This window comes from Lathyrus oleraceus, chromosome 6 (genome assembly GCF_024323335.1).
Source record: "Lathyrus oleraceus cultivar Zhongwan6 chromosome 6, CAAS_Psat_ZW6_1.0, whole genome shotgun sequence".
Taxonomy (NCBI): Eukaryota; Viridiplantae; Streptophyta; class Magnoliopsida; order Fabales; family Fabaceae; genus Lathyrus; species Lathyrus oleraceus.
In genome coordinates, this window is record NC_066584.1 from 263,349,173 (window position 1) to 263,365,008 (window position 15,836).

At 34.8% G+C, this 15,836-nt stretch overlaps 2 protein-coding genes across 2 annotated transcripts; one reads left to right on the forward strand and one right to left on the reverse strand.

Annotated features, from left to right (window-relative positions):
- Nucleotides 1-117: 117 nt before the first annotated feature.
- Nucleotides 118-756, reverse strand: LOC127095068 (uncharacterized). Its single transcript, XM_051033813.1, has one exon. It carries the CDS (start codon nt 754-756, stop codon nt 118-120), a length of 639 nt encoding a protein of 212 aa, XP_050889770.1.
- A 12,042-nt stretch (nt 757-12,798) lies between these two features.
- Nucleotides 12,799-15,271, forward strand: LOC127098004 (uncharacterized). Its single transcript, XM_051036503.1, has 5 exons — nt 12,799-13,489; nt 13,587-13,849; nt 14,147-14,284; nt 14,472-14,711; nt 15,010-15,271. Exons 1-5 carry the CDS (start codon nt 12,901-12,903, stop codon nt 15,121-15,123), a joined length of 1,344 nt encoding a protein of 447 aa, XP_050892460.1. The 5' UTR covers nt 12,799-12,900; the 3' UTR covers nt 15,124-15,271.
- Nucleotides 15,272-15,836: the final 565 nt, after the last annotated feature.

Genomic DNA, 15,836 nt, shown 5'->3' on the forward strand with positions numbered 1-15,836 from the left:
CTGATGGTAATCTGACCTCAGATCTATCTTACTAAACATACAAGCTCCGACCAACTGATACACAAGGTCACCAATCTTAGGAAGAGGATACTTGTTCTTAATAGTAACCTTATTTAATTATCGATAATCCACATACAATCTCATATTTTCATCTTTCTTCGTAAACAATAACACTAGCGCTCCCCAAGACACTGCACTTGGTCTGACAAACTTCTTCTCTAACAAATCTTCTAACTCCTTCTTCAACTCGCTCAACTTTGATGCATACATTCTATACGATTCCATAGATATAGGTCTAGTACCAGGTACTAAATCTATCGTGAACTTAACTTCACGATCAGGAGGAAAATCACCAATATCATCAAGGAAAACATCTGGGAACTCGCACACAACAGGAAGATTAACAATCTCAGCTTCGTTATCTACTTTCAGAGAAACTAACATCATGAGCACTTGATCCTCTTGCTTCAAGGACATCTCTACTTGGTTAGCAAATATAAACCTCGAATCCTTATCGTCCTCAAACTTAGAAAATATCACGACCTTATCAAAACAATTGATGTGAACATGGTTGAACTCTAACCAGTTCATTCCCAAAATAACATCTAATTGACTTATAAGAAAACAGATCAAGTCAACTCCAAAATGTTTACAAAAAATGGACAAAGGACAATTCAAACAAACTAGCGAAATGGTCCCAGAACCATTGGTTGGAGTATCTATGACCATACTACCATTCATAGGGGATACTACCATGTTTAACTTGCTAATGAAATCATGTGATATGAATGAACGTGTCGCACCCGTATCAATGATAGAAATCAAAGAAATACCATTTATGAAACACATACCTTGAATCAAGTTATCAGATCTAGAGGTTTACATACCACTAAGAGAAAATATGTTTCCACTAGCTTGCACGACACCTGACACTTTCTTTGGCTTTTGGCATTGGGTGCTGATGTGACCCTGCTCCCCACAATTGAAACAAGTTGTTAGAAGTGTACTCTTGCAATCAACAAAACCATGTCCTAGTTTTTCACACTTGAAACATCTTAGAGGAGCAAAAAACGCCTCCCCCACTTATTTCACTCCCGCTTGCGGCCTTATACTGGGACTTCTAATTCCACTTAGCAACTGGAGTCATATATGGCTTTCCACGATTCTCATTGTCATTCTTATTCTCACGCATACTCTTGTAGTAAGCGGATATGGCTCTACTATCCTCATAATAAATTATACATTTGTTGACTAGTACCGAGAAACGATGGATCTCCTGATATCCAATGAACTGCTTGATCTCAAGAGGTAGACCATTTTTGAACTTCACGCACTTGGAACCTTCAGCGTCTACACCATTATAGTGAGGATAAAACCTGTACAACTCTTCAAAATTGGTTGCATAGTCAACCATCATCATATTGCACTGCTTTAGCTCAAAGAACTCAATCTCCTAACGATTATGAACATCATCTGGAAAACACTTGTCTAGAAACTCATTCTTGAAACTATCCCAAGTAATTTCAGCATTGCCGACTTCCATCCTTTGGCGGATGTTCTCCCTCTAATACTCAGCTTCCTCAGACAACATATGTGTTCCAAATAACACCACTTGTGCATCAATGCACGCCATAACTATGAAAATCTTCTCAATCTCCTGGATCCAAGCTTGGGAGCCTTCATGAGTGTATCTTCCCTTAAACATATGAGGGTTATTCTTCTAGAATTTTCCCAGCCCATGAAACTCATAAGTTCTTCCATTGTGATTCTAATTAGTGTGCAAAGCTTGATTTGCTTGCGCCATCACCTAAGCCATTGCTTCTAGAGCATCTGCAATCGCTTGATTATTTCTACCACCTGCCATTTATTTCTGCACAACCAGTCTAAACAAGTTAACCAATTTTAAACAGCAAAGCAAATAGTTATTATCTAAAATAGCACTAACAAAGTTAACACACATATTGTGCGCAAGGGCCTTGTATAATTATAACACCTAAGGCCGGATGGACCGACCAAATGTAATACCAACTATGTAACACCCTAAATTCTAAAATATAATTTATAACACATGCGGAAAAAATAAAGATATAAAAAGGGTGTCGCGTCTTTCTAACATTCACAAATCGCATCATAAGCGGAAAACAAACTTCATTCATGACATAAAGTATTCATGAAACAACTTAGAAAAACCAAAATAAGGTAGTCTCAATCTTGTGTTATACTATCAGAGCGACACAATAGAAAACTAAATAGCCGACAAGGTATAGCGTACAAAACAAGAAATAAAGTAGTGAGTAGGCCAACTATGCCATCCTCCAAAGTAAGTAACAACTAATGCTCACCGTCTCTACCTGAAAATCTGCATAACATACATATAGAACAACATGGGAACAAAAAGGGGTGAGAATACATTTCATACATAAACAGTGCATAAATCAACTAGGAAAGTATAAGATGTGAAGACATGACTTCTCAGATATTTTGATGACGACAAACTTCGCTACAAGTCTAAGATTGATTAACAAAAAGGATTGATCAAGAGTCAAGCTCATGAACAAAGTTTTCAACTATATGATCAAGTCTCGATGAAATTCATGGAGATCCGTATTTCAAATGGATAAGGTATAACACTTGACCTCTAGATATTTATACAAGTGTTTAAAACATGTTTCATTCATGCCATAATCATTGAAAGTATTTTTATGCATCAAAGAAATCATAACACTTCATTCTTTAAACTATTTTTCAAATCTGGGATGAAGTAATCGATTATTCATTTTGGGGTAACCGATTACTCTGTGTAAAATTCAAATATTTTTTAACGTTCGAAACAAGTAATCGATTATCCTTTTTGAGGTAACCGATTACTCTGGAAAAATTTCAAACATTTTTGCACGTTGGATGCAAGTAACCGATTACCCATATTAAGGTAATCGATTACCACTGACCCAGAGGCAAAAATCAATGCATCTCTTCATGGAAACTTTTCTATTTTCTTTACCATGAACCATGACATCCTTTGGATATTTGCATCTATCTGAGGAGGTGTTTAGACAATATCTATACATCATTTTTCCAGATTTCAAATTCACCTCCTTGCAAAATTTCCAATCATTTACACACATTCTCTCAAACATTTTTAAGTGTTCTTCCAAATTTTCTTAAGATTGAAACCTTGCATAAACTTTCATTTTGAGCATCATAGTTTCATTCCATTCAAAGAACACTTGTATAATTATTGTGAGAATTAAGTGTTACAAAGGAGAAGATCAATTGATAAATTGATATACTTCAAAATTCTAACTATTTCATCTTCTACAAAAAATTCAGAATTGTACTTCTTGATTACAACTTATTTTTAGGATTGTTAAGAATAAGTTTATAAGGTTTTATCCTTGTTATCCGGTGTATGGATACAAGAGGTTCTTTTGTGAGAAATTGAGTCTCGATTGGACTTTAAACATTGTAAATCCAAGAGGATTGTTCTTGGTGTGTTAGAATTAGATAGAAATACCTTAAGGTGTCTTGTCTAGGAATCTAACATTATAGTGAAATTCTCTTTCGTGTTGAAAGGGGAGTGGAGTACTCTCAATTTGTGAGGGGAACCACTATACATCATGGTGTTCTTTACTTTCCGCACTTTACCGCTTTTCATCATATAAGCATCTCAAGAAAGTAAAAGTCATAAACCATAAAAAATCTGGAAAATCGTCTAAGTGCCTCATTCACCCCCCCCCCTTTAAGGCACTCCTTAAACTTTCAATTGGCATCATAGTAGGTTATAGGCAACCTGTTCCTAAAAGATCCGCATGGCTTCCGCAAGCACGAATCCAGTTTTTAAAGACGGTGGAAGTAGTAACAAACCACCACTATTCTCTGGAGAATATTTTGATTTTTGGAAGATCTATATGAAAGCACATCTATAAGCCCAAGGAGAAGGCATATGGGAAGTCGTTGAAGATGGTCCACATAATCCTATGAGTGTGGTCAATGGCACTGGTACTCCAAAGATAAAGAGTTCGTATGATGAAGATGATAAGAAAAAAATCTTAAATGAAAAGAAAGCAATAAACATTCTTCAAAGTGCTTTAAGCATGGACGAGTTCTTCCACATATCTCAATGCAAATCAGCGAAACAAATATGGGACACCTTAGTGGAGACACATGAAGGCACCGCTGAAGTAAAGAGATCAAGGTTGAATACATTAAGTCAAGAATATGAGATGTTTAGAATGTTACCCGGAGAATCCATCGTGGCGCTACAAAAGATATTTGTTCACTTGAATAACCACTTGATTGCTCTCGGAAAAACATTTATAAATGACGATCTCAATCTTAAAGTACTAAGATCATTGACTCGAGAATGGCAACTGAAGGTGACGACTATCTCCGAAAAGAAAAGTATTTCAACAATGACGTTCGCATCACTCTTTGGTAAACTTCAAGAACATGAGTTTGAACTTGGTAGGCTTGAGAAACATGAAAGTCAAGAAAAGAAATCTAAAGGGATTGCCTTGAAGGTAGACTCAAAAGAAGATAAAGATGATAACGCATTGGAGGAAGATGAGAATTTCATGCTCCTTGTTAAAAGGCTCAGTAAGTTCTTTAACAAAAATGATAAATCCTTTAACGCTAAAAAGAATAGACATTTCAGGGAAAAGGAGGCCACCACATCTACGCAAGATGTAACATGCTACGAATGTGGAGTGCAAGGCCACATAAAGCCGAAATGTCCTAAACTTTCAAAGAAAGGCGGATTCAAGAGCAAGAAGGATTTCAAGAACAAAAAGGCATATCTTGCATGGGAGGACAATGAAATTAGTTCTTCATCCGGATCGGATAGTGAGGAATGTGCAAACTTGGCGCTAATGGCTTCTCATCATTCCGATGATGAAGAAGAGGTTAGTAATAATTTTTCTCTTTTTGATGATGATGCACAAGATGCAATTAATGAATTGTTAAATGAATGGAAAATTCTTTATAAAACTATATCATCTCAAAAGAAACAAATTTCTTCCTTGGAAGAAAAGATTGAAAGTTTTGAAAATGAAAAACAAAAGATGATTAGTGAAAAGAAGAATTTTGTATGTCTAGAGTGTGAGTCTCTCTCTTTCCAAATTGTCCAACTTAAAAGAGTCCTTGAAAGGTATGAAAAAGGATAAATTATGAAAAATGACAAATTGGTTTGGAAGGGATTCTTAGCCAACAAAGGCACTCAAATGACAAAAGTGGACTTGGTTACTCCAAATTTTCTAAACCAAGTACAAGTAAAACTATCTTTGTAAGGCTAAGGATCAATCTCCAAAAGAAAGAGTCAACACACCAAAAGTTGTGCATCAACATCCTAAAAAGAAAAGGTCTTATGTTCCTAGATATAAAAGCAATTTTGAACCAACTTGTTTTTATTGTGGTATTATTGGCCAGATACCTAATGCTTGCTATATTAGAAACTTTAGTGTAGCAAAGGGGCATTATGTATGGGTTGAGAAAGGTACTAATTATAAAGGATCCAAAGAAATTTGGGTACCTCACAAAACTTAACTTTGTTTTGTAGGTATGCTTGAAGGCCACATCAAACCTTTGGTATTTGGATAGTGGGTGCTCCAAGCATATGACCGGTGATGTGCACAAATTTTCAGATCTAAAGCTTAAGGCCAAGGGTTATGTTACTTATGGAGATAACAACAAAGGAAGAATTCTTGGCATAGGCAAAGTAGGTGCACCAAATTTCATATCCATCGAAGATATGCTATATGTCGAAGGACTAAAGCACAACCTCTTAAGCATAAGCCAACTTTGTGACAAAGGATTCAAAATAAGGTTCACAAAAGATGAATGTTTAATTGAAGACGAAGTCACACAAGAGGTAATGCTTATAGGTAAGCGAATTAATAATATTTTCATGATTTCCCTTGATGATGTTTCTTTGAAGGTTAAGTGTCGTGTGGCAAATAACAATGACTCATGGTTATGGCATAAGAGATTTGCTCACATTCACATGGAGCACTTGAATAAGTTAGTAAAACATGACCTTGTCATTGGATTGCCAAAGATAAAATTCATCAAAGATAGACTTTGTGATGCATGTCAAAAGGGGAAGCAAACCAAATCAACTTTCACATCCAAGAATGTGGTGTCCACTTCTAGGCCACTACAATTGTTACATATGGACTTATTTGGTCCATCAAGAACAAGAAGCTTCGGAGGTAACTTATATGCTTTAGTTATTGTTGATGATTATTCTACATATACTTGGACATTCTTTTTAGTGAAGAAAAGTGATGCATTCAAATTATTCAAGAAGTATGCAAAGCAAATTCAAAATGAGAAATCATTAACAATTGCCTCCATAAGAAGCGATAATGGTGGAGAATTCCAGAATACCTCTTTTGAAGATTTTTGTGAAGATCAAGGAATAATTCACAACTTCTCAGCTCCAAGGACTCCTCAACAAAATGGAGTAATTGAAAGAAAGAATAGGTCATTGGTGGAACTTGCAAGAACAATGCTTAGCGACTCAAATCTTCCTAAGTATTTTTGGGCGGATGCGGTTAGCACGACATGTTTTGTAAGTAATAGAGTTAACATAAGACCCATCCTAAAGAAGACTCCATATGAACTCTTTAGAGGAAGGAAATCCAACATTTCTTTCTTCCATATCTCTGGGTGCAAGTGCTTTGTCCTTAACAATGACAAAGACAACCTTGGTAAGTTCGACGAAAAATCGGATGAAGGTATTTTTCTTGGTTATTCTATTACAAGTAAAGCATATAGAATATATAATAAAAGAACTTTAAATATAGAAGAATCCATGCATGTTAAGTTTGACGAATTTAACCCCTCGAAAGAGGAAATTGTTATTTGTGATGATGATGATGATTTTGTAGAAATTCCTAAAGAAGATACTTCAAACAAGAATCAAGAAGAACCGATTCAACAAGAGTAAAATGAAAATGATCTACCTAAGGAATGAAGGACTCATAAAGATCATTCTATTGACAAAGTAATTGGTGACATTAGTCAAGGTGTTGCTACAAGATTGAATCTCAAGGATGCATGCTTAAACATGGCATTCGTTTCGCAAATAGAACCCTCTAAAATTGATGAAGCTCTAGGAGATGATCAATGGATTGTTGCTATGCAAGAAGAATTAAACCAATTTGAGAGAAATCAAGTTTAGGAACTTGTTTCTAGACCAAGTGGTAAGCACATCATTGGAATAAGATGGGTGTTTAAGAACAAACTTGATGAGAATGGAATAATTGTTTGAAACAAACCAAGATTGGCCACTCAAGGGTATAATCAAGAAGAAGGAATCGACTTTGAAGAAACTTTCGCTCTGGTTGCAAGGTTATAAGTTATTCGTTTATTACTTGCTTACGCATGTTCAATGAATTTTCAGCTATTTCAAATGGACGTCAAAAACGCCTTCTTAAACGGCTACATCAACGAAGAAGTCTATTTCAAACAAACCCCGGGCTTTTAAGACTTCAAGCATCCTTCACATGTATACAAATTGAAGAAAGCGCTATATGGATTAAAACAAGCACCAAGAGCATGGTATGATCGTCTAAGTAATTTTCTATGTGAAAAAGGTTTTGAAAAAGGCAAAGTAGACAAGACTTTATTTATCAAGAAGATAAAAGGAAACACCTTACTTGTTCAAGTCTACGTAGACGACATAATCTTCGGTTCAACCAACAAAGAACTATGTGAAGAATTTGCGTTGATAATGCAAGGTGAATTTGAAATGTCTATGATGGGAAAGATGAACTACTTCCTTGGATTGCAAATCAAGCAACTAAAAGACGAAATCTTTATCAACCAATCGAAGTATTGCAAAGAGTTGTTAAAGAGATTTGAAATGGATGGTTGTAAAGCAATGTCAACACCAATGGGCTCCAGAACCTATGTTGATCAAGACGAATCGGGTGTGTCAATTGATATTACGAAGTATCGAGGTATGATTAGTTCTTTACTATATTTGACAGCAAGCCGTCCTGACATAATGTTTAGCGTGTGTTTATGTGCTCGCTTCCAAGCAAATCCAAAGGAGTCACATCTCGCGGCGGTCAAAAGAATCATGAAGTATCTCAAAGGAACAACCAACGTTGGCTTATGGTATCCTAAAGGTAGTGTTTGTAAGTTAATTGGTTATTCTGACGCGGATTATGCAGGTTGTAAAACATATAGAAAAAGTACTAGTGGAACGTGTCACATCCTTGGTAATGCATTAGTCTCATGGTCATTTAAGAAACAAGCGTGTGTTGCTCTTAGTACGGCTGAAGTAGAATACATAGCAGCGGGTAGTTGCTGTGCACAGAACCTTTGGCTAAAGCAACAATTAAGTGACTATGGAATCGATCTTGGATGCATATCACTCCGATGCGATAACACAAGTGCGATTAATATCACAAAGAATCCGGTCATGCACTCAAGGACCAAACACATAGACATTCGACACCATTTCCTTCGTGATCATGTGCTTAAAGGCGATGTCGAAGTTACCTTTGTCGATACTCATAATCAACTGGCGGGCATTTTCATAAAACCACTCGCAAAAGAACCATTCACTATACATTATAATGAGGCCAAGGTACACAAGTTCTTAATCTTTCTTATTTTGTGAAATTTCTCTTTAAAATGTGTATATGAACTTTTTGCATCTGTGTAACCGATTACTCCTTATTGGGTAATCGATTATCCTGCATATTTTTGCCTTCCTTACGCATTTTTAATCTGTGTAACCGATTACTCCATATTGGGTAATCGATTACTCTGCATGTTTTTATCTTACTCATGAATTTTTAAACTGTGTAACCGATTACCCTGTTTAAAGTAATCGATTACCACTGTTCCTTCCAGATTTTTTTTAATTTTTAAATACACGTGAGTTGTTTGCATTATCTTCTGTGTTATGTAGTGCTTGATGTATGTTGTTTGCATGTTTATACTTATTTCTCTATTCCACCATTTTTGTTAATGACAAAAGGGGAGAAGAGATTGTTACTGTGTTATCTCTTTGTTTTATGTTTCTCTCTAACAAAATGCAGATTTCAAAAGACTCCTTAAAACATAAATTAAGGGGGAGCATTTGCTAGAGAAACATGTTTGGATCAAACATTCACTCTTTTGGGTTGTCATCATAAAAAAGGGGGAGATTGTGAAGACATGACTTCTCAGATGTTTTGATGATGACAAACTTCGCTACAAGTCTAAGATTGATTAACAAAAAGGATTGATCAAGAGTCAAGCTCATGAACGAAGTTTTCAACTATATGATCAAGTCTCGATGAAATTCATGGAGATCCGTATTTCAAATGGATAAGGTATAACACTTGACCTCTAGATATTTATACAAGTGTTCAAAACATGTTTCATTCATGCCATATCATTGAAAGTATTTTTATGCATCAAAGAAATCATAACACTTCATTCTTTAAACTATTTTTTAAATCTGGGATGAAGTAATCGATTATCCATTTTGGGGTAACCGATTACTCTGTGTAAAATTCAAATAATTTTGAACGTTAGAAACAAGTAATCGATTACTCTGGAAAAAATTTAAATATTTTTGCACGTTGGATGCAAGTAACCGATTACTCATATTAAGGTAATCGATTACCAGTGACCCAGAGGCAAAAATTAATGCATCTCTTCATGGAAACTTTTCTATTTTCTTTACCATGAACCATGGCATCCTTTGGATATTTGCATCCATCTGAGGAGATGTTTAGACAATATATATACATCATTTTTCCAGATTTCAAATTCACCTCCTTGCAAAATTTCAAATCATTTACACACATTCTCTCAAACATTTTTAAGTGTTCTTCCAAATTTTCTTAAGAGTGAAACCTTGCATAAACTTTCATTTTAAGCATCATAGTCTCATTCCATTCAAAGAACACTTGTATAATTATTGTGAGAATTAAGTGTTACAAAGGAGAAGATCAATTGATAAATTGATATACTTCAAAATTCCAACTATTTCATCTTCTACAAAAAATTCAGAATTGTACTTCTTGATTACAACTTATTTTTAGGATTGTTAAGAATAAGTTTGTAAGGTTTTATCCTTGTTATCCGGTGTGTGGATACAAGAGGTCCTTTTGTGAGAAATTGAGTCTCGATTGGACTTTAAACATTGTAAATCCAAGAGGATTGTTCTTGGTGTGTTAGAATTAGATAGAAAGACCTTAAGGTGTCTTGTCTAGGAATCTAACATTATAGTGAAATTCTCTTTCGTGTTGAAAGGGGAGTGGAGTACTCTCAATCTGTGAGGGGAACCACTATACATCGTGGTGTTCTTTACTTTCCGCACTTTACCGCTTTTCATCACATAAACATCTCAAGAAAGTAAAAATCATAAACCGTAAAAAATTCGGAAAATCGTCTAAGTGCCTCATTCACGGTAAGGCACTCCTTAAACTTACATAAGATATAATTAATCACCAAGTCCCTTAACTTAATTTAATATTCCGCTTTAATCCCTTAACTAAAAAACGTTACAAGTTAGTCCTTTAACTTCACTTTTGTTATCCTATTTGATCACTTTCGTCAATTTTTGGCAAAAAAACATTAATTTCTGGTGATGTGGTCTGACAGCAAGACAATTGGTACAAATCTGAGTCAACATATGCAGTTAAGGGTTTTGTTTTTGGAGGTTAAAAAAAAATTCTTGCAGTTTAAATAGTGTATCAGTTTTTAACTACATATATTAACTCAGATTTGCACCAATGGTCTTGTTGTCACGCCATGTCACAAAAAGTTAATGTTTTTTTTCTTCCAGAAATTGATAGGAGAGATCAAATAGGATAACAAAAGTGAAGTTAGGGACTAACTTGCAACGTTTTTTAGTTAAGAGACTAAAGCAGACTATTAAATTAAGTTAAGGGACAAAAACATATATCAAGCCAAAGTCTAATAATAGTAATTAATCAATCACAATCGCGAAATCAAATGACAACAAATAATCAATTAACAAATGCAATTAAGTATGTAATGTTCATATCCTCTACTCTCGTGCATGTGACACCAATCTTTAGGAAATTCAGAGGTATATTTCTAAGGTATCCAATTCGTCACTGGACCAAAGTCCTACTCATCACTGGACTGAATCCTACCTGGCTCCAATATACATGATGCATGAATGCTACAACAAATATGCAATTCTCATCCAAACCTCCAACTTCTATACTCGTCACTGGTTCCTTTCGAACATAAAATACATCATCAACGATTATTGTCGTTTTATGGCCACGTCATTGGTTCCATCAACCGCTGCTGAAACCCGTTTTTCTACGTTTTTGCCATTGCTGCACTTTCAAACCTCAATTTTTAAGTTCCATACAAACTCACACGCATAGAAATTATCATACACGATTCATATAACATTTAACACATAAAAAACACACAACTTATCAATTAATCATGTAATCATCATCAAATCATCACATATATTCATGAACATAAAAAATTTGAATTAAACACATAAGTTCACATAAATTGAATCATTAATAAAGCATAACTCAGAACTATATAATGACAATCCAAAGAGATTTTGTAGAAACCATTTCAAGGTTCAAATTTCACATTAATGGAAGAAAAAAAGAATGAAGAAAAGGAAAGAAAAATGGGTTAAGGAATCTCTAATATCCCTCATGTTTAAACACCAATATATCGAATAATCCCCTTACATCGATTATGCATAAAAACTTGAAACTTTAAACACTTTGGCTATGAAGACTCTCCTCTTTCACTTCTATGCTAGAGTTTACTCTCTTCTCCTCTTAATCCTTATTCCACCAAAAATTCTATGTACTCTCACTTTTCTCTTCTATTTAAATAAAATCTAATTTAATTTATTTTAATGATTTCAACTAATTTCCTCAATTCTCACTTAACTCTACTATTCAAAACCATAATTTCTCACATTCTCCGATAATTTAAATATTAAATTATAATTAAATTCTCTCAATCCTTATTAACTTAAATAATAATAATTAATTAAATAAAATATACTTCAAAAACTCAAATAAAATTAAAAAAATATTAAAATAAAAATTGAGGTGTTACAAATATCTCAAATTTAAAATTGAGATAAATCATAATTTAACCAGCATAACGCATAAATATATTGCCTCTCACCTCAAATAAGATAACTCTCTCATCATAAACATTATTAATTACCATAAAATTACTAAAATCTCTAATCATCCTTATTAACTTAGGGTATCACTCACTCCTACTGTCATAATTAAAATTATTCTCTCTAGTTAGTGTTTTTTTTTCTTTTCAAACCGGCAAATGAAGTTGATAAAGCAAATAACCTTTCTTATGTCATTGTATTGCATGGACGAGTTGAAGTAGGCTCTTTTGAACTACATGTGTTTTTCAATCATTGAAATATGCTATGGCATAGAATATTGACTCAAAGTGGTGGTGGTTGGTAGGAAAATAAGAAGCAAAATAAAATAAACAAGGGATGGTAAGGAAAAAGTTAGTGGAAACATTCTAGAATTATATATATTATATTATATATATTTTTAGTGTTAATTTGATCTAACAGTTATGTTTTTAATTCTTATAAATATATTATTTTATACTTTTAATTGTTGTTTCATTTTAATCCATGCAAAAAAATTATATTTATTTATTTTAATTTTTATTATAATTTTTTTTAGTATTTATATTGAATAAATAATTATTGTATTTAGTTGATATCTAGACCAAATACATAAATCTAGACAAACTAAATATTTTATATATTATAAGAGATAAATTTTTATATAAATCAATCTTTTTCAAAACAACAAGACAATGAAAAAATAAAACATTCATTAGAGGAGGAAGGGAAAGTAACTGCATCAAGAGTAAGCTAAGAGTGTGTAGAAAAGGATGAAGTTCACCTGCATGAACATCATCATCTTCATAGCTTTTCTATTATCAACAGCAACACTCACATTTTCAGCATCAGAGTCTTCAGAATCCAACATCATTTCACGTTTCCAACAGTTCCTACAAATCAAAACCAACCATCCAACCCCAAACTACACACAATCATCAGATTTCCTTACATCACAAGCCAAATCCCTCTCACTCCATTCCCAAACTATCGAACTTGTTCCAGGAAAACCTTTAGTCCTTCTCAAATGGACCGGAACCAGCCCAGAGCTTCCTGCCATCATGCTCTACTCTCACACTGATGTTGTCCCTGCGGAACAAGATAAATGGGATCACCCTCCCTTTGAAGCCCATGTGGATTCTGAGGGAAGAATCTATGCGAGAGGCTCTCAGGATATGAAGTGTGTTGGAATGCAGTATCTTGAAGCTGTTCGTAAGCTTAAACAATGGGGGTTTCAACCCAAAAGGACTATTTATTTGGCTTTTGCTCCTGATGAGGAAATTGGTGGACATGATGGTGCTGAGAAGTTTTCTCTTTCTAGGGTTTTTCAGGATTTGAATGTTGGTATAGTGCTTGATGAAGGTATAGTATAAATAAACACTTATAAGTTATAAGCTATTTTATATGTAATTGTTTGTGGAGCATTGGTTTGAATTTGTATTCACTTACAAACATACAGGGCTTCCTTCTCTGGACGACCATTACAGGGCATTCTATGCAGAGAGGAGTCCGTGGTGGTTGGTGATCAAGGCTGTTGGGATTCCTGGGCATGGAGCCAAGCTTTATGATAACTCTGCTATGGAGAATCTTTTGAAGAGTATTGAAAGCATCCGAAGGTATCGTGCCTCGCAGTCTGACTTGATAAAGGCCGGCTTGAAGGCTGTTGGGGAAGTTGTTTCTATCAACACGGTCTTTTTGAAATCTGGAACCCCATCACCAACAGTAAGTCAATCGTGGTTGTGGACAACAGTTTAAACCTTTATGTAATATATAAGATTGATTATTCCATGAATATAGAATAGAACCAGAAACATGTTCTTGCTTAACATTTTTTTCTTTACTATATCAATATTCTATTTTACATTGTAGAGGAGTCTGCCAACTATGTTATGTTTACCTTTGAAATGACACTTCATTTCACATGTTTGTGTGTTCGCACATTAAGAAGTTCCAGCAATTGTCATGGTTGAATTCCCCCTAATGATTCTATTATATCTTTCTTTCGTTGTGCTGCACCAGGGTTTTGTCATGAATTTGCAGCCATCTGAAGCAGAAGCTGGATTTGATATTAGAGTGCCACCAACTGCGGATACAGAATCACTGGAGAGGCGAATTGCCGAAGAGTGGGCACCTACTTGGCGTAATATGTCTTTCATCGTAAGTATCCACTTGGAAGTATTTCACTATTTCTGCTAACAAGTGTCTAGTTCGTCTTTCAATTATCAGTATCTCTCAAAATTCCCTAGACAACACAATTAATCATTTTACGGCTTTCTACTTTTCACTTTTCGAGAACAAGTTACCTCTTATTAGATTGCCCTCTAATACATTTTAGCTTGGGCAGTTTAAACAAAAGATGTATGGGCGCGATGCATCCGGAAAACCAGCCGTCACCAAAACTGACAGTTCCAATCCTTGGTGGGCATTGTTAGAAAATGCTGTTCAAGAGGCTGGCGGGAAACTTGGCAAACCAGAGATCTTTCCTGCGTCTACAGATGCACGCTATTTCCGCAGTCTTGGATTTCCAGCTATTGGATTTTCACCTATTGCAAACACTCCTGATCTACTCCATGACCACAATGAGGTGATTCTTATAGTATAATTTGTGCATGTTTATTTATTTGATGCTAGTGTGCTTGTCGGCACAAGCCATGCCATTGTTTGTACAATTATACTTATGAAATGTGTTAATTTTACAAACTCATCCCTACAATTAATGAAATTAGTGGATGTGTAATATCGAAAAGTGTCTTATATTAAAGGAAAATGTCTTAAATTGTGCGTGGACACTCTGCACCTTAAGTTTTTGAAGTTGTATCCTAATGTCGGGCACCTTAGTTTAGAGTTTAATTTGACTGATGTGTTGTTTCTTCTCTATGCAGTATCTTCACAAAGATGAATATTTGAAAGGAATCAAAATATATGAGTCAATTATTAAGGCATATGCATCCTATGATGAACATGGAAAAGATGAAAGGTCCAAAGATGAGCTATGAGCAAGGACTGTGGCACTGTGGCTTTGTCTCAGATGTAACATGATTTGAAGTGACTCAATAAAAAGAAAATAAAACCACTTAGCTTTATGTGAATATTTTCTTGAATAAACTGCATAATTTTGTAATGAAAAACTACTTTATTATGTTAGTCTATGATCTCCCTCTAATACTTAGATCTGAAACAATGGCAAAAAAAATTGTTAGTATTCTAGGGTCCTTTGAGATGGATTTGAAAGAAGCCCACAGGAACGACCGATTCCTCAGAACCAAAGTATGATGGATATGAAATAACCGTTGAAAAAAGGAACAATGGTGTGATTCAAAGAAAAAACCTAAGACTTGGATGAACTAAGAGTTATCATATGGGATGTGGCTAAGGGCTTCACCACTACCCAAAGTCTTTGAAGAACAACAGAAGGAATCCAGCTTGAAGGAATCCAGCTTAAGTACATGTAGCCGAAGTTTGTTCAATGTTTCATCCGGCCAGAGCAAGTGTGACACAAATGGATTAGGAAAGGAAGGGGAACTAGAGGTGGACCAGTATAATCTTTGGGAGTTGTGGCTATTAACGGAAGGAACCCATTAGTAAAAAGTGCAACTATTAAAAAGAAGAATGGAAGAGATAAACTTCAGGGCGAAAAGCAAATCCGAGCCAAACAAAGCTTTTGGAGTTTGAAGGAGGCAAGAGGATATCATAGGGCTCGCTGGAAGAT